This window comes from Halichoerus grypus, chromosome X (genome assembly GCF_964656455.1).
Source record: "Halichoerus grypus chromosome X, mHalGry1.hap1.1, whole genome shotgun sequence".
Lineage (NCBI taxonomy): Eukaryota > Metazoa > Chordata > Mammalia > Carnivora > Phocidae > Halichoerus > Halichoerus grypus.
The window spans coordinates 42,243,025-42,267,080 of record NC_135727.1 but is presented as its reverse complement, the minus strand read 5'-3'; the positions used below and the strand labels follow the sequence as shown (position 1 = coordinate 42,267,080).

Here is a 24,056-nt window from a genome sequence, read left to right as displayed (position 1 = left end):
TCTCTAACACTCCTTTCATTATATAGATCCAAATTTCTGACCTATATCATTTTCATTTTTTCTGAAGAACTTTTAACACTGCTTGCAAGACAGGTTTACTGGCAACAAGTTCCTTCAGTTTTTGCCTAAGAAACTCTATTTCTCTTTCTTTAATGAATAATTTAGATGGATACAGTGTTTTAGGTTGGTGGTTGTTTTTTTCAACGCTTCAAATATTTCACTGTACTTTTCTTGCTTGCATGGTTTCTAAAGATAAATCTCATGTATTTCTTATTGTTAATTTAATTTTATTTTATTATGTTATGTTAGTCACCATACATCATTAGTTTCTGATGTAGTGTTTCATGATTCATTGCTTTCATATAACAGCCAGTGCTCCATGCAGTACATGCCCTCCTTAATACCCATCACTGGGCTAACCCATCCCCCCACCCCCCTCACCTCTAAAATCCTCAGTTTGTTTCTCGAAGTCCATAGTCTCTCACTGTTCGTCTCCCCCTCCGATTCCCCCCTTCATTTTTCCTTTCCTTCTCCTAATGTCCTCCATGCTATTCCTTATGTTCCACAAATAAGTGAAACCGTATGATAATCGACTTTCTCTGTTTGACTTATTTCACTTCCCATAATCTCCTCCAATCTCATCCATGTTGATGCAAAAGTTTGGTATTCATTCTCTCTGATGGCTGAGTAATATTCCATTGTATATATAGACCCCATCTTCTTTATCAATTCATCTGTTGATGGACATCTCGCCTCTTTCCACAGTTTGGCTATTGTGGACATTGCTGCTATGAACATTGGGGTGCATAGGGCCCTTCTTTTCACTACATCTGTGCCTTTGGGGTAAATACCCAGGAGTGCAATTGCTGGGTCATAGGGTAGCTCTATTTTTAATTTTTTGAGGAACTTCCACACTGTTTTCCAAAGTGGCTGTCCAACTTGCATTCCCACCAACAGTGTAAGAGGGTTCCCCTTTCTCTACAACCTCTCCAACATTTGTTGTTTCTTGCCCTGTCCATTTTTGCCATTCTAACTGGTGTAAGGTGGTATCTCAGTGTGGTTGTGATTTGAATTTCCCTGATGGCTAATGATGTTGAACATTTTTTTCATGTGTCTGTTGGCCATTTGTATGTCTTCTTTGAGAAGTGTCTGTTCATGTCTTCTGCCCATTTTTTGACTTGATTATTTGTTTTTTGGGTGTTGAGTTTGAGAAGTTCTTTATAACTCTTGGATATCAGCCCTTTGTCTGTAGTGTCATTTGCAAATATCTTCTCCCATTCTGTGGGTTGCCTCTTTGTTTTGTTGACTGTTTCCTTTGCTGTGCAGAAGCTTTTCATCTTGATGAAGTCCCAAAGTTCATTTTTGCTTTGGTTTCACTTGCCTTTGGAGATGTATCTTGAAAGAAGTTGCTGTGGCCGATGTCAAAGAGGTTATTGCCTATGTTCTCCCCTAGGATTTTGATGGATTCCTGTTTCACATTGAGGTCTTTCATCCATTTTGAGTTTATCTTTGTGTATGGTGTTAGAGAATGGCGAGTTTCATTCCTCTGCATGTGGCTGTCTGATTTTCCCAGCACCATTTATTGAAGAGACTGTCTTTTTTCCATTGCATATTTTTTCTTGCCTTGTCGAAGATTATTTGACCATGGAGTTGAGGGTCCAAATCTGGGCTCTCTGTTCTGTTCCATTGGTCTATATGTCTGTTTTTGTAACAATACCATGCTGTCTTGGTGATCACTGTTTTGAAATTTGGCTTGAAATCGGGCAACATGGTGCCCCCAGCTTTGTTTTTCTTTTTCAACATTTTCTTGGTGATTTGGGGTCTTTTCTGATTCCATACAAATTTTAGGATTGTTTGTTCCAGCTGTTTGAAAAATGTCATTGGAATTTTGATCGGGATGGCTTTGAAGGTATAGATTGCTCTGGGTAGCATAGACATTTTAACAATGTTTATTCTTCCGATCCATGAGCATGGAATATTTTTCCATCTTTTTGTGTCATCTTCAATTTCTTTTTTTTTATTTTTTATTTTTTAATTTTTTTTTAAAGATTTTATTTATTTATTTGAGAGAGAGAGAATGAGTGAGAGAAAGAGAGAGAGAACACATGAGAGGGGGGAGGGAAGAGGGAGAATCAGACTCCCTGCTGAGCAGGGAGCCTGATGCGGGACTTGATCCCGGGACTCCAGGATCACGACCTGAGCTGAAGGCAGTCGCTTAACCAACTGAGCCACCCAGGCGCCCCTTCTTCAATTTCTTTCATGAGTGTTCTGTAGTCCCTAGAGTATAGATCCTTTACATCTTTGGTTAGGTTTATTCCGAGGTATCTTATGGTTTTTGGTGCTATTGTAAATGGAATCGTTTCTCTAATTTCTCTTTCTACAGTTGCATTGTTAGTGTATAAGAAAGCAACTGATTTCTGTGCATTGATTTTGTATCCTGTCACATTACTGAATTGCTGTATGAGTCCTAGTAATTTGGGGGTGGAGTCTTTTGGGTTTTCCACATAAAGTAACATATCATCTGCAAAGAGAAAGAGTTTGACTTCTTCTTTGCCAATTTGAATAACGTTTATTTCTTTTTCTTGTCTGATTGCTGTTGCTAGGACTTCTAGTACTATGTTGAACAATAGTGACAAGAGTGGGCATCCTGGACGTGTTCCTGATCTTAAGGGAAAGGCTCTCACCTTTTCCCCATTGAGGGTGATATTTGCTGTGGGTTTTTCATAGATGGATTTTATGAACTTGAGGAATGTTCCCTCTAACCCTCTACTCTAGAGTTTTAATCAGGAAAGGATACTGTATTTTGTCAAATGTTTTTTCTGCATCAATTGAAAGGACCATAGGGTTCTTCTCTCTCCTCTTATTAATGTGTTCTATCACATTGATTGATTTGAGAATGTTGAACCACGCTTGCATCCCGGGAATAAATCCCACTTGGTTGTGGTGGATGATCCTTTTAATGTATTGTCAGATCCTATTAGCTAGGATTTTGTTGAGGATTTTTGAACCCATATTCATCAAGGATATCAGTCTGAAATTCTCCTTTTTAATAGGGTCTTTGCCTGGTTTGGGGATTAAAGTAATGCTGGCCTCATAGACTGAGTTTGGAAGTTTTCCTTCTGTTTCTATTTTGAAACAGCTTCAGTAGAATAGGTATTATTTCTTCTTTGAATGTTTGGTAGAATTCCCCAGGGAATCCATCAGGCCATGGACTCTTGTTTTTTGGGATATTTTTGATCACTGCTTTGATCTCGTTACTGGTTATTGGCCTATTCAGGTTGTCAATTTCTTCCTGTTTCAGTCTTGGTAGTTTATAGATTTCCAGGAAGGCATCCACTTCATCCAGATTGCTCAGTTTATTGGCATATAGTTGTTGATAATAATTTCTAATAATTGTTTCTATTTCTTTGGTGTTAGTCATGATCTCTCCCCTTTCATTCATAATTTTATTAATTTGGGTCCTTTCTCTTTTCTTTTGGATAAGTCTGGCCAGTGGTTTATTGATCTTATTAATTCTTTCAAAGAACCAACTTCTAGTTTCGTTGATCTGATCTGTGTTTCTGGTTTCTAATTCATTGATCTCTGCTCTAATCTTAAGTATTTCTCTTCTAATGCGTGACTTAGGCATCGTTTGTTGCTTTTTCTCTAGTTCTTTAAGGTGTAGAGTTAGTTGGTGAATTCGGGATTTTTCTATTTTTTTGAGTGAGGCTTGGGTGGCTATGTATTTCCCCCTTAGGACCACCTTTCAGTATCCCATAGGTTTTGGACTGATGTGTTTTCGTTCTCATTGGTTTCCATGAATTGTTTAAGATCTTCTTTGATTTCTTGGTTGACCCAAACATTCTTGAGCAGAGTGGTCTTTAGCTTCCAGTGTTTGAATTTATTCCAATTTTTTTCTTGTGATTGAGTTCCAGATTTAAAGCATTATGGTCTGAGAATATGCAGGGAATAATCTCAGTCTTTTGGTATCAGTTAAGACCTGATTTGTGACCCACTATGTGGTCTATTCTGGAGAAAGTTCCATGTGCACTCGAGAAGAATGAGTATTCTGTTGTTTTAGGGTGGAATGTTCTGTATATATCTATGAGGTCCACTTGGTCCAATTGTCATTCAAAGCTCTTGTTTCTTTGTTGATTTTCTGCTTAGATGATCTGTCTATTGCTGAGAGTGGAGTATTGAGGTCTCTTACAATTAACGTATTGTTATCAATATGACTCTTTATTTTGGTTAACAGTTGGCTGATGTAGATGGCTGCTCCCATGTTGGGGGCATAGATATTTACAATTGTTAGATCTTCCTGTTGGATAAACCCTTTAAGAATGATATAGTGTCCTTTTGTGTCTCTAACTACAGTCTTTAGTTTAAAATCTAATTTGTCTGATATAAGAATTGCTAGCCCAGCTTTCTTTTGAGGTCCGTTGGCATGGAAGATGGATCTCCATCCCTTCACTTTCAGTCTGGATGTATCTTTAGGTTCAAAATGAGTCTCTTGCAGACAGCATATGGATGGGTCCTGTCTTTTTATCCAATCTGCAATTCTATGCCATTTTATGGGAGCATTTAGGCCATTCATGTTGAGAGAGATTATTGAAAGATATGAGTTTATTGTCATCATGTTGCCTGTGAAGACCTTGTTTTTATAGATTGTCCCTGTAAATTTCTGTTGTACATCACTCTTGGGGTCTTTCTGCTTTTATAACCCCCCCCTTAATATTTCTTGCAGGGCCAAGTTAGTGGTCACATATTCTTTCAGTTTCTGCTGTTCTTGGAATCTCTGCATCTCTCCATCCATTCTAAATGACAGCCTTGCCAGATAAAGTATTCTTGGCTGCATGTTCTTCTCGTTTAGTACCCTGAATATGTCTTGCCAGACCTTTCTGGCTTGCCAGGTCTCTGTGGATAGGTCTGATGTTATTCTGATGTTCCTCCCTCTGTACGTAAGGAATCTCTTCCCCCTACCTGCCCTTAAGATGGTTTCGTTGTTTCTAAGGTTTGCGAGTTTTACTATTACATGCCAGGGCGTTGGCCTGTTTTCCTTGATCTTGGGAGGGGTCCTCTTTGCCTCTAGGACACAAATGTTTGTTTCATTCCCCAGATTAGGGAAGTTCTCAGCTGCAATTTGCTCAAATATATCTTCTAGTCCTCTCTCTCTCTCCACCCCCTCAGGGACCCAACAATTCTGACATTGGAACGTTTCATGCTGTCACTTATTTCTCTGATTCTGTTTTCATGGATTTTGAGTTGTTTCTCCCTGGCTTCCTCTTTTTCCTTCTTTTCTATCAGTTGGTCTTCTAGATCACTAATTCATTCTTCTGCCTCGCTTACCCTAGCTGTTAGATTATCTAGATTAGATTGGATCTCATTGATAGCATTTTTAAATTCTGCCAGTTCAGCTTCCATTTTTGCCCTTAGAGACTCTATGTTGTCATTAATCGATTTCTCCATTCTAGTTATTGTCTTTATAACTGCTACCCTGAAGTCCATTTCCGACATCTTGGTTATATCTGTATCCATTTGTAAATCTGTGGCAGAAGTCACAGTCTCTGAGTCTTTCCTATTTTGGGGGTTCTTCCTCCTAGTCATTGTGTTGAGGGTTTGTTAAGGGAATGTACAGAGTCCAAATTATTGACCACAATGCAAGCAAGATGCACCTGTTTTATAAGGACCTTAGGGTTGTCAGCCTCTTGTTCTCCCAGCCTGTCTTCTGGGGGAGGGGCCTGCCACGCTGTCAGTCAGGCAACCCTGTTTGGGCAGAGTTGCCCTGCCCCCTGTGGGTGGGACTGGGCTCAGTGAAAACCGGTGTTTGGGGGCTTTTGTTCTCTGGTGGCTTTCTCTGGTGGCTTTCTGCCTCTCTTCCAAGAGTCAGAGAAGAAGAGAGCATTTCCAACCCTCTGCCTCAGAGCAGAGAGATTGCAGTCTGCTCTTCACTGAGCCTCCTGGCTACACTATCTCCGTTTCTGTCTGTACTGTTATAAACTGCAGCATCCTGGGTTGTGCACCCCTCAGCAGCGCTCCCAGTCCTCACCTCCAGGTCGGGGCACGGGGTCATGTCTCTGCCCTTTGTGCTTCTAAAACTGCCAACCACCCCCAGGTTGCACGCGCAGCCTTGCCACTCCAGGTTTCAGTCCGGAGGGCTGCCCTAAAGTCCTTTCCCCATCACTACCGGTCTGTGCCCTGTCCCCATTGTGGGAGGCTATTGCTCACCAGGGGTGTAAGATCCCCATGGCTCCCTCCCCCTTCCATTTATCTTCTGATATCTGCCCGTGGAATCACTGCTCCCTGCTTCATACCTCAAAACCACTGCCTGTGATATTCTGTTTGTAGAGATCCAGATCTATCTTCTTACATCTCAGGCTGATTTCTTGGGTGTTCAGAGTGGTCTGGTAGATATCCAGCTCAATTCCGGGTACTGGTTGGAATAGGGTCCCTTACTCCTCCGCCATCTTTTTTTCCCAAATCTGATGTATTTCTTATTCTTGTTCTTGTATAGGTACTTTTATTTCCTCCGGATTATTTCAAGATTTTCTCTTTGTTTTGATTTTCTGCAGTTAGAATATGATATATCAATGTGTACATTTTTTAGTATTAATTATGCTTGGTATTCTCTTAGCTTCCTACAATCTGTGGTTTGGAGTCTTTAACTTTGGAAAATTGTCAGCTCTAATACTTTAAATATTTCTAATTATTCCTTTCTTTCTTCTCATTTTGGTATTTCCATTACATGTGTCTTACCCTTTTTGTAATTATCCTTTGGGAGTTTCATATTTTATTCCATTTTTCCAGACCTTTTACTCTTTACATTTCAGTTTAGGAGATTTCTATTGATGTATCTTCAAGATCACTAATTCTTTCTTCACCTCTGTCCAGTCTACTGATGAGCCCATGAAAAGCATTCTTTATTTCTATTACTGTTACTGTGTTTTTATTTCTAGCATTTTCTTTTGATTCTTTCTTAGTTTCCATCTCTCTGGTTACATTACCCATCTATTGATATATATTGTTCACTTTTCCCATTGAATCCCTTAACATATTAAACATAGTTATTTTGCATTCCCAGTTTGATCATTCCAAAATCTCTGCCATATCTGAATATGGTTCTGATGCGTGTTTTGTCTCTTCAGACTGCATTCTTTGGGTTTTTGTTTCTTTGGGGTTTTTTTGGGGGGGGGTTATTGGTTTTTTTTTTTCTTTTTTTTTTTGCTTTTTAACTTTTTTTTGGTAACTTTTTGTTGTTTTTGAAAACCACATATTATGTATCAGGTAAGAGGAACTGAAGTAAATAGGCTTTTAGTGTGAGATTTTATGTTTATGTTGTTAGGCTGGGTTTAGTGTTTGCTCTAGTTGTAGGTGTAAGAAGCTAAAATTTCCTATAATGTACTTGTTTATGTCTCCACTGTTTTCTTTGTGTTTTCCTAGAGACTCCTTCTTAAATAGGGTCTGAGCTTTGCAGTTCTTTCAGCTGAAAGCCCTTGTTATCATACAGGAGCCTGATTGATGTGGTGGTAAGCATTCTATAATCCTATGATAAAATCTCAGTCTTTTAGTGAGCCTGTGACTCTGAACTATGACCTTCACAACTTCTTCTCAGCTTTCCTCCTCTTTTTAAGTGAGACAGGAAAGTTTGAGGGGGCTGGAGTTGGGTATTGTATTTCCCTTCCCTCAGGAAGGTTAGGTTTGGTAAAATCCAAGTAGTTTAGGCTCTGATACAAGAGTTTCCTTTCAGGGCAGGCCTTTGTTAAGAAGGGAGTGCTCTGGGCTCATTTCAAGATAGTTGTTTTTTTTTAATTCCCTGACAGAAACATAGGGAAACTTTTCTGTGATCTTCACCCTAAGACCCTGGTAGTGCTCCTAGAAGCAAACCTCTTGAAAATATGGAGTACCCCAAAGATTAGATCTAATGGAGTTTTTAAACTCTCTGGTAGTGTGTAGTGGCCCTACAGTGACTTATCAGTTATAGTTTGTTTCTATCTGTACTGGCTCTTGCTCCTTGGTTTCTGCTTCCACTATACTGTGATTCTCAGTATTTGCCTGTCTGAAGTTTCTGGGGCAGGAGTTTACCCTGTGACCTCAACTCTCTGATGGATCTAATAATTGTTAATTTTAATTTTCTTCAGCTGTTTTTCTTATTGTAAGGATGAGAATGACAACTTCCAAGCTTTTTTTAGTACTAGTTTTTAAGAATAGGTCTTGACTAAATAAAACTTTTGAAGGTGGTAATTTCTGTCACCTGAACTTATTATTTTCTATTTTTTCTGGTGTTTGCTGTTGCATATAACTTGCCTTCAGTGTTAATCCTTGGAATAAAATGCTTCTGAAGTTACTTGAAGTATCTCCCAAGATCCTCTCATTTGTATCCTCCATTCCAAAGCCAGCCTCTTTAGTGTCTTTCTTTCACATATTCTGCAAAAACCTGTTCTTATCTTCCATCCTAGAAAACACTCCCTTATTCTTTTTGTCTAGGCAGACTCTTCTCAAGCCTTTTCCAGTTAATTTAGTCAAAATAGTCTCTCCCGTCTTTGAAAGCTGTTGTAAGCATGACTGTACCACTCTTCTTTACATCATTATGTGTATATTTTTTCAACTTTGTAGATCTTTTCTCTTTTTTAAATTTTAATGCTTACTGGGAGCAGGGACCTGTTTTTTGTTTGTTTGTTTGTTTTTGTTTTTGTTTTTGTTTTTGTTTTTGTTTTAGAGAGAGAGCACGCACACACACACAAGAGCTGAGGAGGAGGGGCAGAGGGAGAGAGAGAATCTTAAGCAAGTTCCACACCCAGCACAGAGCCCAGTGCAGGGCTCAATCTCACGACTCTGAGATCATGACCTGATCCGAAATCAAGAATCGAACACTTAACTGACCGAGCCACCCAGGCACCCCAGGGACCTTGTCTTTTAATGTTTATATTTATCTTACACCAAATGTCTAGCCCAGAGCTAGGCACTTAGCTGGTGACTGACAAAGAATCACTGGTAGATTGTTATATATCAATATTTGCTAGGAAATTATGATTGCTCTACTGAGTGATTAGTAAAGATAAACATCAGCTGACTCTTTAACTACCAAAAAGCAAGTCACTTCTAGATTTTCAAGAGCTGATAATTAAGACACCTCAAATATATTAATAGATGGATGACGGATCATTTTTCAATTCCTCCCTCTGGATTCTTTCTGCAGCCTGTGAAGAGCTGTTTTTGGAAACTGTATTAGAAATGAAGAGGGAAAGGCTTGGTCTGGAAGGAGAGGATCAGCTTTCTGCCTCATGCCTGGCAGAGGCTGTGGCTGCCCTACACATGAAGCTTTAAATCAAACTTAATTTGTGGTGCTTAAGCAGCTTCTGGCACTAAAGAAGGTTCTTCCATAGCAGGTTACACAGAAGTAAAAGAATCGAGTGTAGTGGGATTTACCCATAGCACAGAGAAAATGGAGAAAGTAAAATTCAATATAAACCATGAAGACGGCAAATTCTAATTTTTCCCTTGGTTAGGTCTATGTTGAGAGAGGAAAACTACAACTTTATCAAGGAAGAAAAAAGTTAATAGAAAGACTACCAATAAAATGTGGTTAAGAAAATTCTTCCATTTGTCTAGTTCAGCAATGGTACATAAACGTAAAGGGCAGGAGACTTACTCAAGTTACAAATGCCAGTATTATCAACTCTCAGATATGTGTATCACTGGGAGGGTACAGAAACAGGGTAGTTTTAAAAGCATGACTATTTGGAATATAATCTGGGCTTCAGATTTCTGTGTGGGAGACTCAGATTCCAGGAACTCTCCTCCACCAACCCAACTTTAAGTCTTCTTTCTCTCAAAGGGGAACCAGAAGAGATTAAGCCAATCGAATTTTAAATATCAATAAATATCAATATAAATATTTTTGTAGGAGCCAAAATGTAAACAATCTACTTTTGATAATGAAATGTTGATGTTTATTAACATTGCTTTGCATGTATACAATGCTATTAACTTTTTAAATTACTTTAACCCATTTTACCCTCACGACAAAGTTGAGTAGGGTAGGTATTTTTTTCAACTTAAAGCTGAGTTAAATTAAGGCAGCATTGATTTAATGACTTTGTAAGGATCAAGCTTAAACTTGTAAATTGGAGGCCTGTACTTAGAACCCATTTTTCTCTGAGCATAGTTGTCTTTTCCAACTTTCTGTTAAATGCCAGTAAATCAGAGGGTTCTTTTCTGCATTCATAACCAGGTGTCTGAAAAGGATATGAGAATTAACTCCAGTGCTCCAGTTTTCTATCTTGCAAATACATGTATTTAAGAACCTCACCCCAGGGGCCCCTGGGTGGCTCAGTCAGTTAAGCATCCAACTGGATTCCGGGTCCTGGGATGGAGTGCTGCGTCAGGCTCCATCCTCAGCGGGAAGTCTGCTTGGGGATTCTCTCTCCCTCTCCTTTTGCCCCTCCCCCTGCTCTCTCTCTCAAATAAAATAAATCTTAAAAAAAAGAACCTCACCCCAGAACTTAAAGGCATGATTGCCACCATGTAGACATGCAATTTGCTTTTTCTCTGGTCAAAAGCAGGAGACGGGGTGCCTGGATAGCTCATTCAGTTAAGTGTCCACCTTGGGCCCAGGTCATGGTCTCAGGGTCCTGGGATCCAGCCCTGAGTTGGGCTTCCTGCTCAGTGGGGAGTCTGCTCCTCCCTCCCTTCTGCCCCTCCCCCTTCCCCCCGCTCATGCTCTCTCTTGCTCTCTCGCTCTTTCTTTCTCAAATAAATAAATAAAATCATTTTTTTAAAAAAAGCAGGAAACAGAAAAGTCAGCAGGGTACCCACTTTCACCTCACTCAGGAGGCAGCTGGCCATTGGTGAGAATATCTCTCTGAAGAAACAGGAAACACACTTCTTAGGAAAGGTTTCTGGCAACTCAGTTCCTCTGTAAAGAACACCTATTCCTGGCCATTTAAGGCCCTCTGCGACTTCACTTGAGAAAGCAAAAAGCAGGACTATGAGAAAATGTCACATAGGGGAGGGTTTTCCCTGTGAGGGGAGAAAGGAGAAAGACAAACGGGGAACAGCGTCTGGAAAAGGCAGGGCCATGGCAGTGGGCTAGCATCATTGGCAGGATAGGGCACAGAACACGTGCTTGCATTGGACAAATGCAAGAGGAAAGTAAAGGTCAGACTTCTCATGGATATTTGGGGATAGAAGGCCACTAAACACTTTCAGTTTACTTTTTATAAGATAACCATTTTCAGTGCTCATTTCTTTACCTTCTTACCCCCTGTTGTCAAAACTCTAACTTCTAACACAAACACTACACCTATCAATTTTATCCCTTCATGGCATGGTGCAAAAATCTAATTTGTTTTCATAAATTCAGCTTAGAACATAGAGCCCAATGTTTCCTCCTTTTTGCCACACAAATCATGTTGGCTTCATTTATCAAAGCCTACTGGCATGGTAATATTTCTTTTTGCTGAGTGAATTCCTCACTTCTTTCCTTTTCCATTTGATCTTCACATCAAGAGTCACTTTTTGTGTTTTCGTGTTGAAGGTTCCATACATACCACCGAGTTAAGATTCTCCATGCCCACTGGAGACCTTGTGAGCTACATACTGCAAGTTTTGCATGGCTGCTCTCTCCCCAAGTCAAACCAATTCAACCAAGAATACTGTCTTTATTTCAGGCTCCTCAAAGAGCATCTTGGAGAAAAAGAAGTTGAATTGGCACTCATCTTTGATTCAGTGGTGGAGGCTGACTTGGCAAATTATACCTGCCATGTGGAAAACCGAAATGGACGGAAACATGCCAGTGTTCTGCTACGTAAAAAGGGTATTTATTTTTATAACTATTACTATGGTTTGTTTAGCTACCAAGTAACTATTGAAGTTAAATATACTTTCGGGCCTTATTTTATCATTTAGCATGAACTTCTATTAAACATTTTGTCTTTTTAAGGAAAAAATATCTCTTTTGCTATGGATATTAGCATACAATGCCTATAATCATCTATCCATTAGGAAGTAGATAAATAAAATGAAATATTGTTATGTGTTAAATTCAGTGAGATAAAGTATACCTTGGTTATAAGTGTTACATAAAATTTGATAGGTATTGGGTGCCTGGGTGGCTCAGTTGGTTAAGCGACTGCCTTCGGCTCAGGTCATGATCCTGGAGTCCCGGGATCGAGTCCCACATCAGGCTCCCTGCTCAGCAGGGAGTCTGCTTCTCCCTCTGACCCTCCTCCCTCTCCTGCTCTCTGTCTCTCATTCTCTTTCTCTCAAATAAATAAATAAAATCTTTAAAAAAAAATTTGATAGGTATTGACATGCAAGTTTTTCTCTGTACTTCACCATCTTGTATTGCTTAAATGAGAAACTAGGGATTTTATTAATGGAAAAGAAACAAAGCCACTTTTTTATTCCCGAACTAAAATATAAATAAAAATAATGAAGAGATATCATAATATTCTTCTAATTGTTATAATAAAGATTATAAACAATATTTCATGATACAACCTGGTGCTATTAAGAGGCCTCTGACAGATGCATATCCTTTAAAATATTTTGGCATTTATGGAAATCCCTCTCTAAATTTGGTTCCAGATAGGGTAGAAATTGTATATAATGGACAAAGAAAAGAAACTAAATTACAGATAAAGGAGATAAAAGCAAATATAGGAACAACAATCCCAACAGCTGGAGCAGCTTCTGAGATTGGCTCTTAACCCTGCCACAACTCTTGATTACTGCAAAAAGCTAAATATTTCTGTATGTGTGCAATTGGCAAAAGTTTTTGTAACTGTAACAGAACAAATGTTCTCAATCAGTGTTCTTGTTGTCTAGGCTATAGAGCAATAGGACAGATTCAGTCAACAAGGTCACTAGTTGTACCTCTTATCCAAGATGGAATTTCTATTTTCCAGCCAACCCTAATACTTGACCTTGACCAGCAAGCAGTTCTAGGGGAAGCAGGAAAATGTCATTATTCTGAAAATAATGCTTTTTATCTCTCTAGTACCATTTCTTACTCAGCTGGATTTGATTCCATCTTAAAATAATGGAGTTTTTAAATATAAAGGAGTCTAATATGGAAAGTTAAATCAGGAGACCCTGGTTGAAGAGATCCTGGTTTGGCCACTGATTCAACTACTTGGTTCAGCAGGACTAGCTTATCTGATGAAGCATCCTGAATCTCAGTTTTCTTATCTGTAAAACATGGATAATAATATCTACATTATAGAGACACTTTGAGGCTCAAATGATAATGATATAGTGTGAAATATGTCACACTCAGCGTTTGCTATTATGCAGAACTTGGATAACTTCTCCTGTGCACCAGGCAACCACATAGTCCACCTACGTAACGGGCAGACATTGATCATGTCCAGATACCTTATGGCAAAGATCACTTTGTTCCTGCTCATTCTAGTCTTATTTTAGGCTCAGAGATCATCCAAGCCAGAGTCTGCAGCACCTCTGTATCCTCAGCAACTTGGGCAATGTCTGACCACTAATAGGTACTTAGAACCCATCTGGTTAATGAATGAATGTTATCTTTTATTATTGAAGATTATGTATAGCAAGTATTGTGCTAAGTATTGGGAAATAGAGTGATGAATAAGATAGACATCCCCAAGCCTGTGTGGGGCTTATAGTCTTCAGAGTAGAGAGAGTGCAAAGAAAGACAAACATTAAACATTAAGCAAAAAAATGTGCAACAAATACATAGTGTTACTACTATGAGGAAAAATAATGGTGGTGGTAGGTTTCCTATCATTCAGTCAGCAGAGATAGGAATAGCCTTGAGTTTAAAAATAAATCCATTTCTCTTTAATAAGGAAAGCAACCACTAGCAGCCCTTAAAATTTCTAATAATCTGACAGTAGAAACCAAAGCACACTGTATAACTGCCATCTCCCATGGCTTCTGCAAGGAAACGTATCTAAAGCATGAATAACTGAGAATATTAATTCTCATCTTTCTCATCTTCAAATATTAGAGTTCCCCAGGGTTCTGGTCCCCTCTTCTCACTTACTCCCTAGATGATTTCATTCCAACTCACAGGCTTACTTACATATATGCTGACAACTTCCAAATTTATATCTGTAGCCCACCTGATTTTCTTGCCTAAACTCCAGTGTTACATTCCTAACTGCCTATTCAACAACTACTCAAAAACTCCACTAGGAGACATATCTAGTAGGCATATCAAGCTTCCCTTGTCCCAAACAAGAATTCTGATTTCTCCTCCCTGTAAACCTGATCCTCCAGTTGCCTCCTCCATCTCCATTACCATCCTTCCAGTTGCTCAGGCCAAAATCCTGGGACTCAGCCTAGTCCACCAGCAGATCCAATGGCTCTATTTTCAAGACAGGTCCAGATTCTGATGACTTTCCCCACCTTCATTGTTACCACCCTAGTCTGAGCCACGATCATCAATTGCTTGGCTCACTGCAATGGCCTCCTAACTGGTCTCCCAGCTTCTTCCTTGTCCCCATATAGTCACAGTCCCCCATCACAGTAGCCAGAATGATCCTTTTAATATGTAAGTCAGATCATATTCCTCTAATCAGAACCCTCCAATTATAGAACCCTCTCTGTTACACTCAGAATGAAATCCCAAATCTATGCCATGGCCTACAATGCATGATATAATCTTTTCTGATTTCTGATCTCATTTTCTACTACAATCTGCCTATCTGTCTCAAACATCACACACACTAGCTTCCTTTCTATTTCTTGTACTCACCAAGCACAGTCCTGGCTGACGGTCTTTGCACTTGCTATTTCCTGAGCCTGGAACACTCTTCCCCCTGCTGTTCCCATGACTCACTCACTCTTCATTTAGGTCTCAGCTTAAATATTACCTACTTAATAGCTTTCCCTGGACACACTATACAAAATAATACTACCCATCACTTTCTTTGCTTTTGTTTTTTGTTTTCTTTTGTTTAGAATTTTAGAAATTGTAGTACAGTTTAAATCAGTGTGCCAGGTCCATTTCATCTCCTTCACTGCCAGATCTGGGGGAAGGGACTGCTTCAGTTTCCCTGCCTTCTCGTGATGACCAGATATATCAAGGTATCTGCACTTTCTTTGTTTAAAAATTTTTAGCTTTATTTAGGTAAAATTGACAAATAAAGTTGTAAGATATTTAAAGTATACAACATGATGATTTGATATACATATACATTGTGAGAGGATACCCCTGTTGAATTAATTAACACGTCCATTACCACACATATTTACCTTCTTCTTCTTCTTCTTCTTCTTCTTCTTCTTCTTTCTTCTTCTTCTTCTTCTTTCTTCTTCCTCTTCTTCTTCTTCTTCTTCTTCTTTCTTCTTCTTCTTTCTTCTTCTTCTTCTTCTTCTTCTTCTTCTTCTTCTTCTTCTTCTTCTTCTTCTTTCTTCTTCTTCTTCTTCTTTCTTCTTCCTCTTCTTCTTCTTCTTCTTCTTCTTTCTTCTTCTTCTTTCTTCTTCTTCTTCTTCTTCTTCTTCTTCTTCTTTTCTTCTTCTTCTTCTTCTTCTTCTTCTTCTTTCTTCTTCTTCCTTCTTCTTCTTCCTCTTCTTCTTCCTCTTCTTCTTCTTCTTCTTCTTCTTCTTTCTTCTTCTTCTTTCTTCTTCTTCTTCTTCTTCTTCTTCTTCTTCTTCTTCTTCTTCTTCTTCTTTTCTTCTTCTTCTTCTTCTTCTTCTTCTTTCTTCTTCTTTCTTCTTCTTCTTCCTCTTCTTCTTCTTCTTCTTCTTCTTCTAATTCTTCTTCCTCTTCTTCTTCTTTTTTTTTTTTTTTTTTTTTGGTGAGAACATGTAAATTCTGCCCTCTTAGCAAATTTCAATTATACAATACAATGTTATCAACTACAGTCACCATGTTATACATTAGATTCTCAGATCTTATTCATCTTACAACTGAAAGGTTGCACCCTTTTACCAATTTCTCCCTATTTTCTCCCAGCCCTTGACAGCCATTTTCCTACTCTCTTTTTCTATGACTTCAGGGTTTTTTTTTTTTAGATAAAGATAAACATATAAGTGATACCATGCAGTATAATATTTGCCTTTCTCTCTATGGCTTACTTTACTTAGCATAATGCCCTCTAGTTTCATCCATGTTTTAGTAAATGACAGGATTTCCTTCTTTTTCAAAGTGAAATAATATTCGATTATATGTATGTATGACGTATTTTCTTGATCTAATCATTCACTGATGAACTACCCATCACTTTTTTTTTTTTTCTCTTGCTTGGCTTTATTTCTGTTTATTGTATTTATTACTATTTGATATCTTATTACATATTTATTTTCTTCTTTTTTTATTTATTTAAATCCAATTAGCCAACATATACTACATCATTAGTTTCTGATGAAGTGTTCAATGATTAATCAGTTGCGTATAACACCCAGTGCTCATCACATCATGTACCCTTCTTAATGCCCATCACGGAAGTGGGTTGGGGGATGGGGTATTTATTTTTTTATCTCCCCCACCTCACTACAATATAAACTTCATGAGAACAGGGACTTTTCCTACCTTATTTACTGCTGTATCCCTAGGGCATAGAACATAGTAGGTGCTCAAAAATATTTGTTGGGTGAAAATGCTCCTCCTAGCGGGCCAAAGCAATAGGGTGGAGATAGATAACAGGGATTGGTAAAAAGAGGATTTATCTGTGATTTTCTCTTGACTAGTCTCTGCCCTGGGCTATCTAAATGCATTTCTCTTTTTAAAGAAATTCATTTTCCAGATTGGGGGTTGAAAACTTAAATACCTCAGGGGCCAGGCAGATAGTGAATTTTTTTTTTTTTTAAGAGGCTGCATATTAGGGGAAAAAGAAAAAACACAGACTAGAGAAAACATGTCTCATCTTAAAGGGGTAGTCACTACTCTTTTCTAGGAGATTATTGCCATGCTTGCTGAAATGTAAACCCAGGGATAAGAGAATTTCTGAATTTTCAAGTTAAGTTGAAAGACTAGGTATGCAATCTTTTGGTTTTTAAATATTAGTATTCACTTTTTGGAAATATTATATAGAACAATAAAATTTTTGGGGGGGACATGGTATACCAGTGTGCACTCTCTGTTTAGGTAGCAGTTAAATTTTTTCACTGTGCTTTACAGAATGATGCATTTCATCTTTGCTTATTCCATTTTCCTTAGGAGCTCTCAACAATATGGTAGAGCTCCAGAAAAGAGTGAGAAGTCTTATGGCTCTGCTCCAACATTTTTAATCAGACTGAGCTCTGGCTTGTCTTGCAAAACTTCAGATGTTTCCTTTGGAGTTGAACATTTCAAACTTTATCACAGCATAGCCTGGCTTCAGTGGCTACAGTGTTTCCACCTGGAATATGAGTATGGCTTTTTTTATGGAACAATAAATTCCTGATGAGCTGTAAGTCAAACATTGAAAATGCCCTAAGTGATAATTACAGAGAAGAAACATTTGATGAATCCTTTCATACAGTGAAAAGGCCTTTCATAAGATGAAAGCTCATGTCTAATATATCCAATTAACAGGGTCAGGCATTCTCAGAGCAAAACGACCCTTACCTATGTGTCTTTTACCTGCACCTACCACTTGCTCACTCCCTAATGAACTATTATCAACAATTACAACTAATATTTTAGTAAGAAGTCTATCCTATTTGTGTGTGTGTGTGTGTGTGTGAACCAAGACTGAATTTATGCTAAGGAAATTCTGGTAATTGTTTCTTCTCTGCACATACTGCCTTTCCCACAAACAAATTTTATCACTGAATCTCTCTGTTCATTCCCAGTGCTACTGCCCCATGCTGAACCCCCAATCTCCATAGGAAACCCTCAGGTGGGATCGCCTAACCTGCTTCCCAACTTATGAGCTAGCTCAAAACATTTCCAGTCTTCCCTCTCTCTAGTCCCTTGGCTTCAACTGCTATTTGTCCCATTCTATAATGTCTGATCTTCATGTTCAAAGTGAAGAAATAGTTGGGTTCAAACTAAGAAGGTTAAAAAGAACTACACTTGTACTTTTAGTGCCTACAAAAAGTTACAATCCCATAAATATTTGCTGTTCTAGATACAGCTATCCTTGTGATGTGTATATAAGACACAGTCCAAATAAAATGACTTTCACCTTCTCAGGAAATATCCCTAGAAGTATAGATCCTGCTGAGATGGAAAATGGCAATTGAAACAGAAGACAAAAGAAAAGCCAGGTGTAATCTGGGTGATGGCAATTCTGCTCTCTGATTATAGGATGCATGTTTCCCTTTTAATGTCTCTGCCTGGGCTGAATGAAAGAATACTGTTTGAGTCTCAGGGAGTAGGTACACAGTTTTCAATGTAAACAGCCATCATTAGGTAATATCTTTCAAAGACATTTTTATAAAATGGACCCCCAAACCACAAAGGTATTTTTCACACCGTGATTTTCTTCCATAAATTTACTTCTGAAAAAAGGTGTCTGCTACTTGGGAGCACAAATTGTTCCTACTGCTGAAGTTTTCCATCTACCTAATAGCAACTCTACTCTGTAAATAGCATAGAAATTGCTGAAAAAAATTCCCATTTGGTGACTTTGAAAGCAGTTGAATTCTATTCTGACCAGAGAGAGAGACAGAGAAATATATGGAAAGAGAAAGAGTCCAAAATATTTACAACATAAAGTGAACATTTTATAGCAGGAAAAACATGTTGAATCAAGTCAATCAATGTCCTAAGATCAAAGAGAAGTCAGTTTCTAGAGTAACAAAAAAAATCATTGCTCTGTCAATTTAACACTGGCTGTTAAGAATGCATAACTGATGTAAGATGGTGAGAAAACAAGCAAAGATTTTGATATTGTAGCCCCACACAGGTCTCATAAGCAAGCCTGCCTTACCACCCATATAGAGGTATGCAGTGGCTCCTGGGGAGCTACTTTCTATATAGAGGGCAGGAGGCAGAGCTAATGTATGATAGTATTTTTTTACCTGAAATATTGTGGCTCAATTTTCAAAATGACTACCTCTCACAGCAGGCAGGACAGAAATAGATTCGTTTCCTATCCCTACTCATTATGGGTCTGCTCATGATATTCTTTATTAATATATTTTGTCCCTCACAGCAGCCCCACTCCCTTCCTTTCTCCATCATTCCCCCTCTCTCCTTACTCAAAAAGAGTGACATTTATTTATGCTTCTTACATTTCCACTCAGTGACTTTTCTGATTGGCCATGCTGTCTCTGGCTTCCACCATCTCTTCTCTTACTCTACCTCCTTTCCAAGACCAAATTCCCTCTCTCCCCATGAAACCTAAAACTTTTCTTCATATGCTGAACTCCAGGGGGCCCCTCTTTTCTCTTTGGTACAGCTACAGAATTCTTCAGTATCCTTTAATGAAGTGCCTGAGACTTACTCAGTCCTTTCATTCTGCCTGGTAAATTGTAGTTTAGGTTATTTCCTTGGAATTAAAAGGGCAGAGGAGCCAAAATTCACTGCAAGTTACATGTTCTCTGAAGCATTACCAACAGTTCTATGGAGCAAAAGGGAGAAGCAAAAGGGAACCTGAACGTTGAAGCTCTTAAAACCGTCATGTAACAAAAAGAGTCTTGAATTTGAAATTAGAATATCTAGGCTCAAGTCCAATCTTGGCCACTTCTTAGGTGTATGACCTTGAGTAAGTGAATTAAACTACTGAGTCTCAGATTCTTCATCTATAAATTTGCCCTATAGGATTCTTGCCCTAAAGGTTTACTTAGAGAATAGATTAACAGACTGGTTGAAAATTTTATGTATAATATATATTACTTGTAGTATCTATTATATATATGTAGTAGTATATTATATATACTATGCAGTATATGTGTAGTAAAAATTATATGTAGTATATGTTATATATGTTTATCTTTTTCCTTAATCTTAATTGTCATATTGAGCCTGACTAGTTTCTCTTAAGCAATAAGCCTATGTAGAGACAGGGATATCCCCAGGGAAAGGTTGACAATCTGGTTGTTAAGGACCTTCAGGAGTGGCAGTCTGTCATGGTCAGAAATTTGATTTTGATAGTGCCCCAGAATTAACCTATCCAGGGAGGCTGATTGATGTCAACCAAACTCATAAACAACTGATATACAAACTAGAATGTCACTCTCTTTTCCAGTTTCTAGCTACATGGTAAGCAGAACTGGCAATAAAAAAAAAAAAAAAAAAAAAGTCAGTAATTATGGAATTCGATTAAGGGGAGGTTAGCTAATCTTTTAGGCAATTTTATCTATGTTATGTTAAGGTGAATGAATATCCCTATTTCACAGGGGAAAGTATGTCTCTGGTCCGGTGTCTTTCAGATTCAGCATTTCTCTTCTAGACATTGCTGAATTCACATTCTAAATTCTCTTCTGACTTCCCATTTCTCTAAATTCCATGGTACTATCCCCATTTTTTGATGATACCCCTTAGATTTGTTAATATCACTAATTAAACTACAAGTAAGTCACATTCTCTGAGCCTGGGATACATTATGTCTCCTTCCATTATGTGTTGATTTAATTGTTCCAGCTATTAGAGTTCTAGCGGTGCCCTACTGGAGCAGCTTAGGGCTACTATCAGGTAGCCTAGTGTTGGCTGAATAGTCCAAGTTATTAGCCTGTGTTTCTCATTCAATTTTAGCCCCACTGGGCATATTATATTATATACATATAATAGTCATTTATTCAAATAAGTAGGGAAAATGGATAAGCTAATTTTCCCAGGTTACCTTCTATTGGATTATTTTCCTAGGGTTAAATGAAACAGTTAAATCTTGCAAGCTCATTCAATTTTATATTTTATTTGATTCTGAGAATAATTTTATGATGCTGTTCTCATGTAGAAGAATAGGGCCTGTGGCCTGAGAAGTACTAGATGGTAATCTTACTAAGTCAATAAGATAATTTAACAGAAACAACAAAATATTGGCCCTAGACCCAGAAAAAGACAGTTCTAACAGTTCCCTGAGATACACTTAAAATAAAAGTATATATGTAAGATCTAGATGTGTTCAAAACAAATTGGGAGTGACTATTCCTTTTCAAATAGGCATCACTTTCAACAGTAAAAGTATTCAAATCTTTAGAAAAGAGTTAATTTTATGAAAATTTGATTTACACAAATGTGTCGAGAACAAAGCTACTTACTGCATTAGGCAAGAATCTTTTGGAAAGAAAAGCAGAAAGGGCTGTGCATCTTACAGACTAGAAATATGGAAAGATCCCAAGTGTTGCTGATTTAATTACCCTTTCCTGTTTATTCTGTTGGTTCCAGATTTAATCTACAAAATTGAACTTGCAGGAGGCCTGGGAGCAATCTTCCTCCTCCTTGTACTCCTTGTGGTCATCTACAAATGCTACAATATTGAGTTGATGCTTTTCTACCGACAGCATTTTGGAAGTGATGAAACTACCAATGGTAAGCTGTCTTCTATTCAAATTCAATTAAAAGGCATGAATTTGTGATTATGTAGGAGAATATCCCTATTCTTAGGAGATACATGATGACATATTTAGAGTTACAGGGCTATGACTAAAGCAAGTTACCCCTCAAAAAGTTCAGGAAAAAATTATGCATTTATCAAGAAAGAGAACAAAGGGGAGAAAATATTAACAATAGGAGAATCTGGGTAAAGGATATATGGATGTTCTTGGAAACTATTTTATTTTTGTAATGTTTGACATTATTTACAAATAAACAGTTTAACAAGGAGACATGAGTTGATCAGGAACTAAAACAATTGCTGTCAAAACCCTCCCCTTACTAAGAAATAAATTAAGAATCAATTCCATTATTTTCCTCCAGAAAATTCAAATTTAGGTACAGATCATTTTTTTAAATTTTTTTATTATGTTATGTTAATCACCATACATCATCAGTTTTTGATGTAGTGTTCCATGATTCATTGTTTGGTACAGATCATTTTCAGCTATTCCTGGCATTGAAAAAATAAATCATTTAGGAAACTGATTAAAAGCTATGAAGATTCTCTTTTTCAAACTCACAATATGGATCCACATATTTTGGATGATTGTAGAACCAGTCTCAGAAATGACTTTAAAGGATAGAAATTCAGAATGTAGTTTATAATGTTCTTATGTTTGCCATCTAGGGCCCTTGGAAATCTTTTGAATGAAATATCAATAAAGCATTGTATTGAGCCTTGTTTCTTCGAACATTCTAAAATGATTTAATTTTTCAAGAGAATAAATTACCATATATCAAATCAATACCAATAAGAAATCATGACATGTAACTCGATATGCATAAAGTCGTCACCCACAAACTACTGTAAGTCTTGGAAATATATGTGTGGAATGCCTTAGGTAAACCAAGATTAAAAAGAAGTCCATTTGTAAGTCATTAAAAAGTCAGATTTGGATTCTACTTTTCATTATATTGAAATAATGAAGGTTAGAGCCTTTGTTTTTCTAAGATCATGGTCTTACCTCAAAGGAGAAGGATTCATGATTTTGTTTATTTTTATAGTGGTAGAAGAAGGGCAGAGTGGTGACTGTAAAACAATTTTTGAGGAATCTTCGATATTGGTCCTATGTTTTGTATTATGTAAATAATGATATGAGTGGATTTTAATTGACTTTTATGTTTTCATAGTCAATTAGAGAAATGCTGTTTGATGAGTACATATGCATGCTCTTTATCAAAGCAGTATATTTACCTAATTATTATAGCATCCCATTTAAAAGTACTACAGACCCTTATTCAGACATAGTTTCAAAATGAGAGATTAAAGCCTGTTCTAACCATAATGATGTGCTCCAACAATATATATGAAAGTGTGGTCAATCAGTTTCTATATACAGGAATTAATATAGAAAAATATGATTTCTTACCTGCACATGTAAAATAACTAGATGAAATGTGCTACTGAGGAAAAAGTCACTGATTCCCAGATGCCAACCAGTGGCTAAATTATCCAACTGGGAATGTAAGATGCATTGTCTAAATGAAAGAACATGAAAGGAAGCCTCCTGTGATTAATTTGTTTTGAGTCATGAATATAAGCAATTTGTCAATACTCTCTGTAAGTGATGATACAATTTATTAAGTTAATCTGCAGTAATTAATTACATTCATCACCCATACCAAATAATCCAGATTAACTGATCAATTGTAGTACATATTTGTAAGATTAAATTCATGCTAGCATCACAGGACATTTCAGGAATAAAATATTTCACAGGTGGTCCATGTGGTCAAAGATGACAAATAATCTAGAGCATTTTTATTAGAGAATTGTATGTATTGATTCCAAACCAATTGTTTTAGGGAGAAAATGTAATGTGGAGGGAAGGGACTTCAAGGGTTTTCATTAGGAAGGAGAATTCAAATATTTTTTTTATTCCTACATGGAAACTTAGACCTTAAATACACAACCTGTACTAGCTGAATGGAAACTAAAAAGTCAGCAGGTAATGTGGTGAGGATGAATAAATGAATATTAAAGCTCTTTTATAAACACTCAGTTTCATGATGCCAAATACCAGCTAAATAACTTCCGAATTTTCATTTCTTTGTTTAAATACTTTGGCATCTCATGGACACAACTTAGTTTTATCCTTATACTTTTTGTTCATGTTTTCTTTTTGATTCATATCTATAGTAGCATTTTCTGAAAGTTCTTATAAAAATGCCTTATTTTTATAAAATAAAATCAATCCAACAGACTTTGACTTCTTAGCCATTTTTTATAAAATTCATTTCATTTTAATCCACCAAACCATGATTGCTTCATTTATTTGACTTTTGAGTTGTTCAGTCATTAAATATTTATTAAGTGTCTACTATGTGGCAGGCATTATGTATGATATATTTACTTATATTCCTCATCTGGATCAACACACACACACATACTATAGTAGGCACTAGGGATATAAAATCAACACTGTTACACAGTCTGCACTTTAGAAGCTAAGGACTTAGCACTGTGTTTAGCATAGCCCTAGAAGAACTGGGTTGTAAACAGGAAAGGCTTCCTGGTGGTGAACAGGGTTAAAATGAGCTTTAAAAAGTGGGAAGGATGGGGCGCCTGGGTGGCTCAGTCGTTAAGCGTCTGCCTTCGGCTCAGGTCATGATACCAGGGTCCTGGGATCGA

At 37.5% G+C, this 24,056-nt stretch overlaps 1 protein-coding gene across 3 annotated transcripts in view; it reads left to right on the top strand.

Annotated features, from left to right (window-relative positions):
- The window catches only part of IL1RAPL2 (interleukin 1 receptor accessory protein like 2), a 1,158,042-nt gene that overhangs the window by 1,114,306 nt on the left and 19,680 nt on the right, over positions 1-24,056 (top strand). For all 3 annotated transcript variants that reach the window (XM_078065458.1, XM_078065459.1, XM_078065457.1), the window contains 2 exons: positions 11,646-11,791; positions 21,215-21,358. In XM_078065458.1, coding sequence (XP_077921584.1) covers positions 11,646-11,791; positions 21,215-21,358 — 290 coding nt within the window. The remainder of the gene's footprint in view (positions 1-11,645; positions 11,792-21,214; positions 21,359-24,056) is intronic.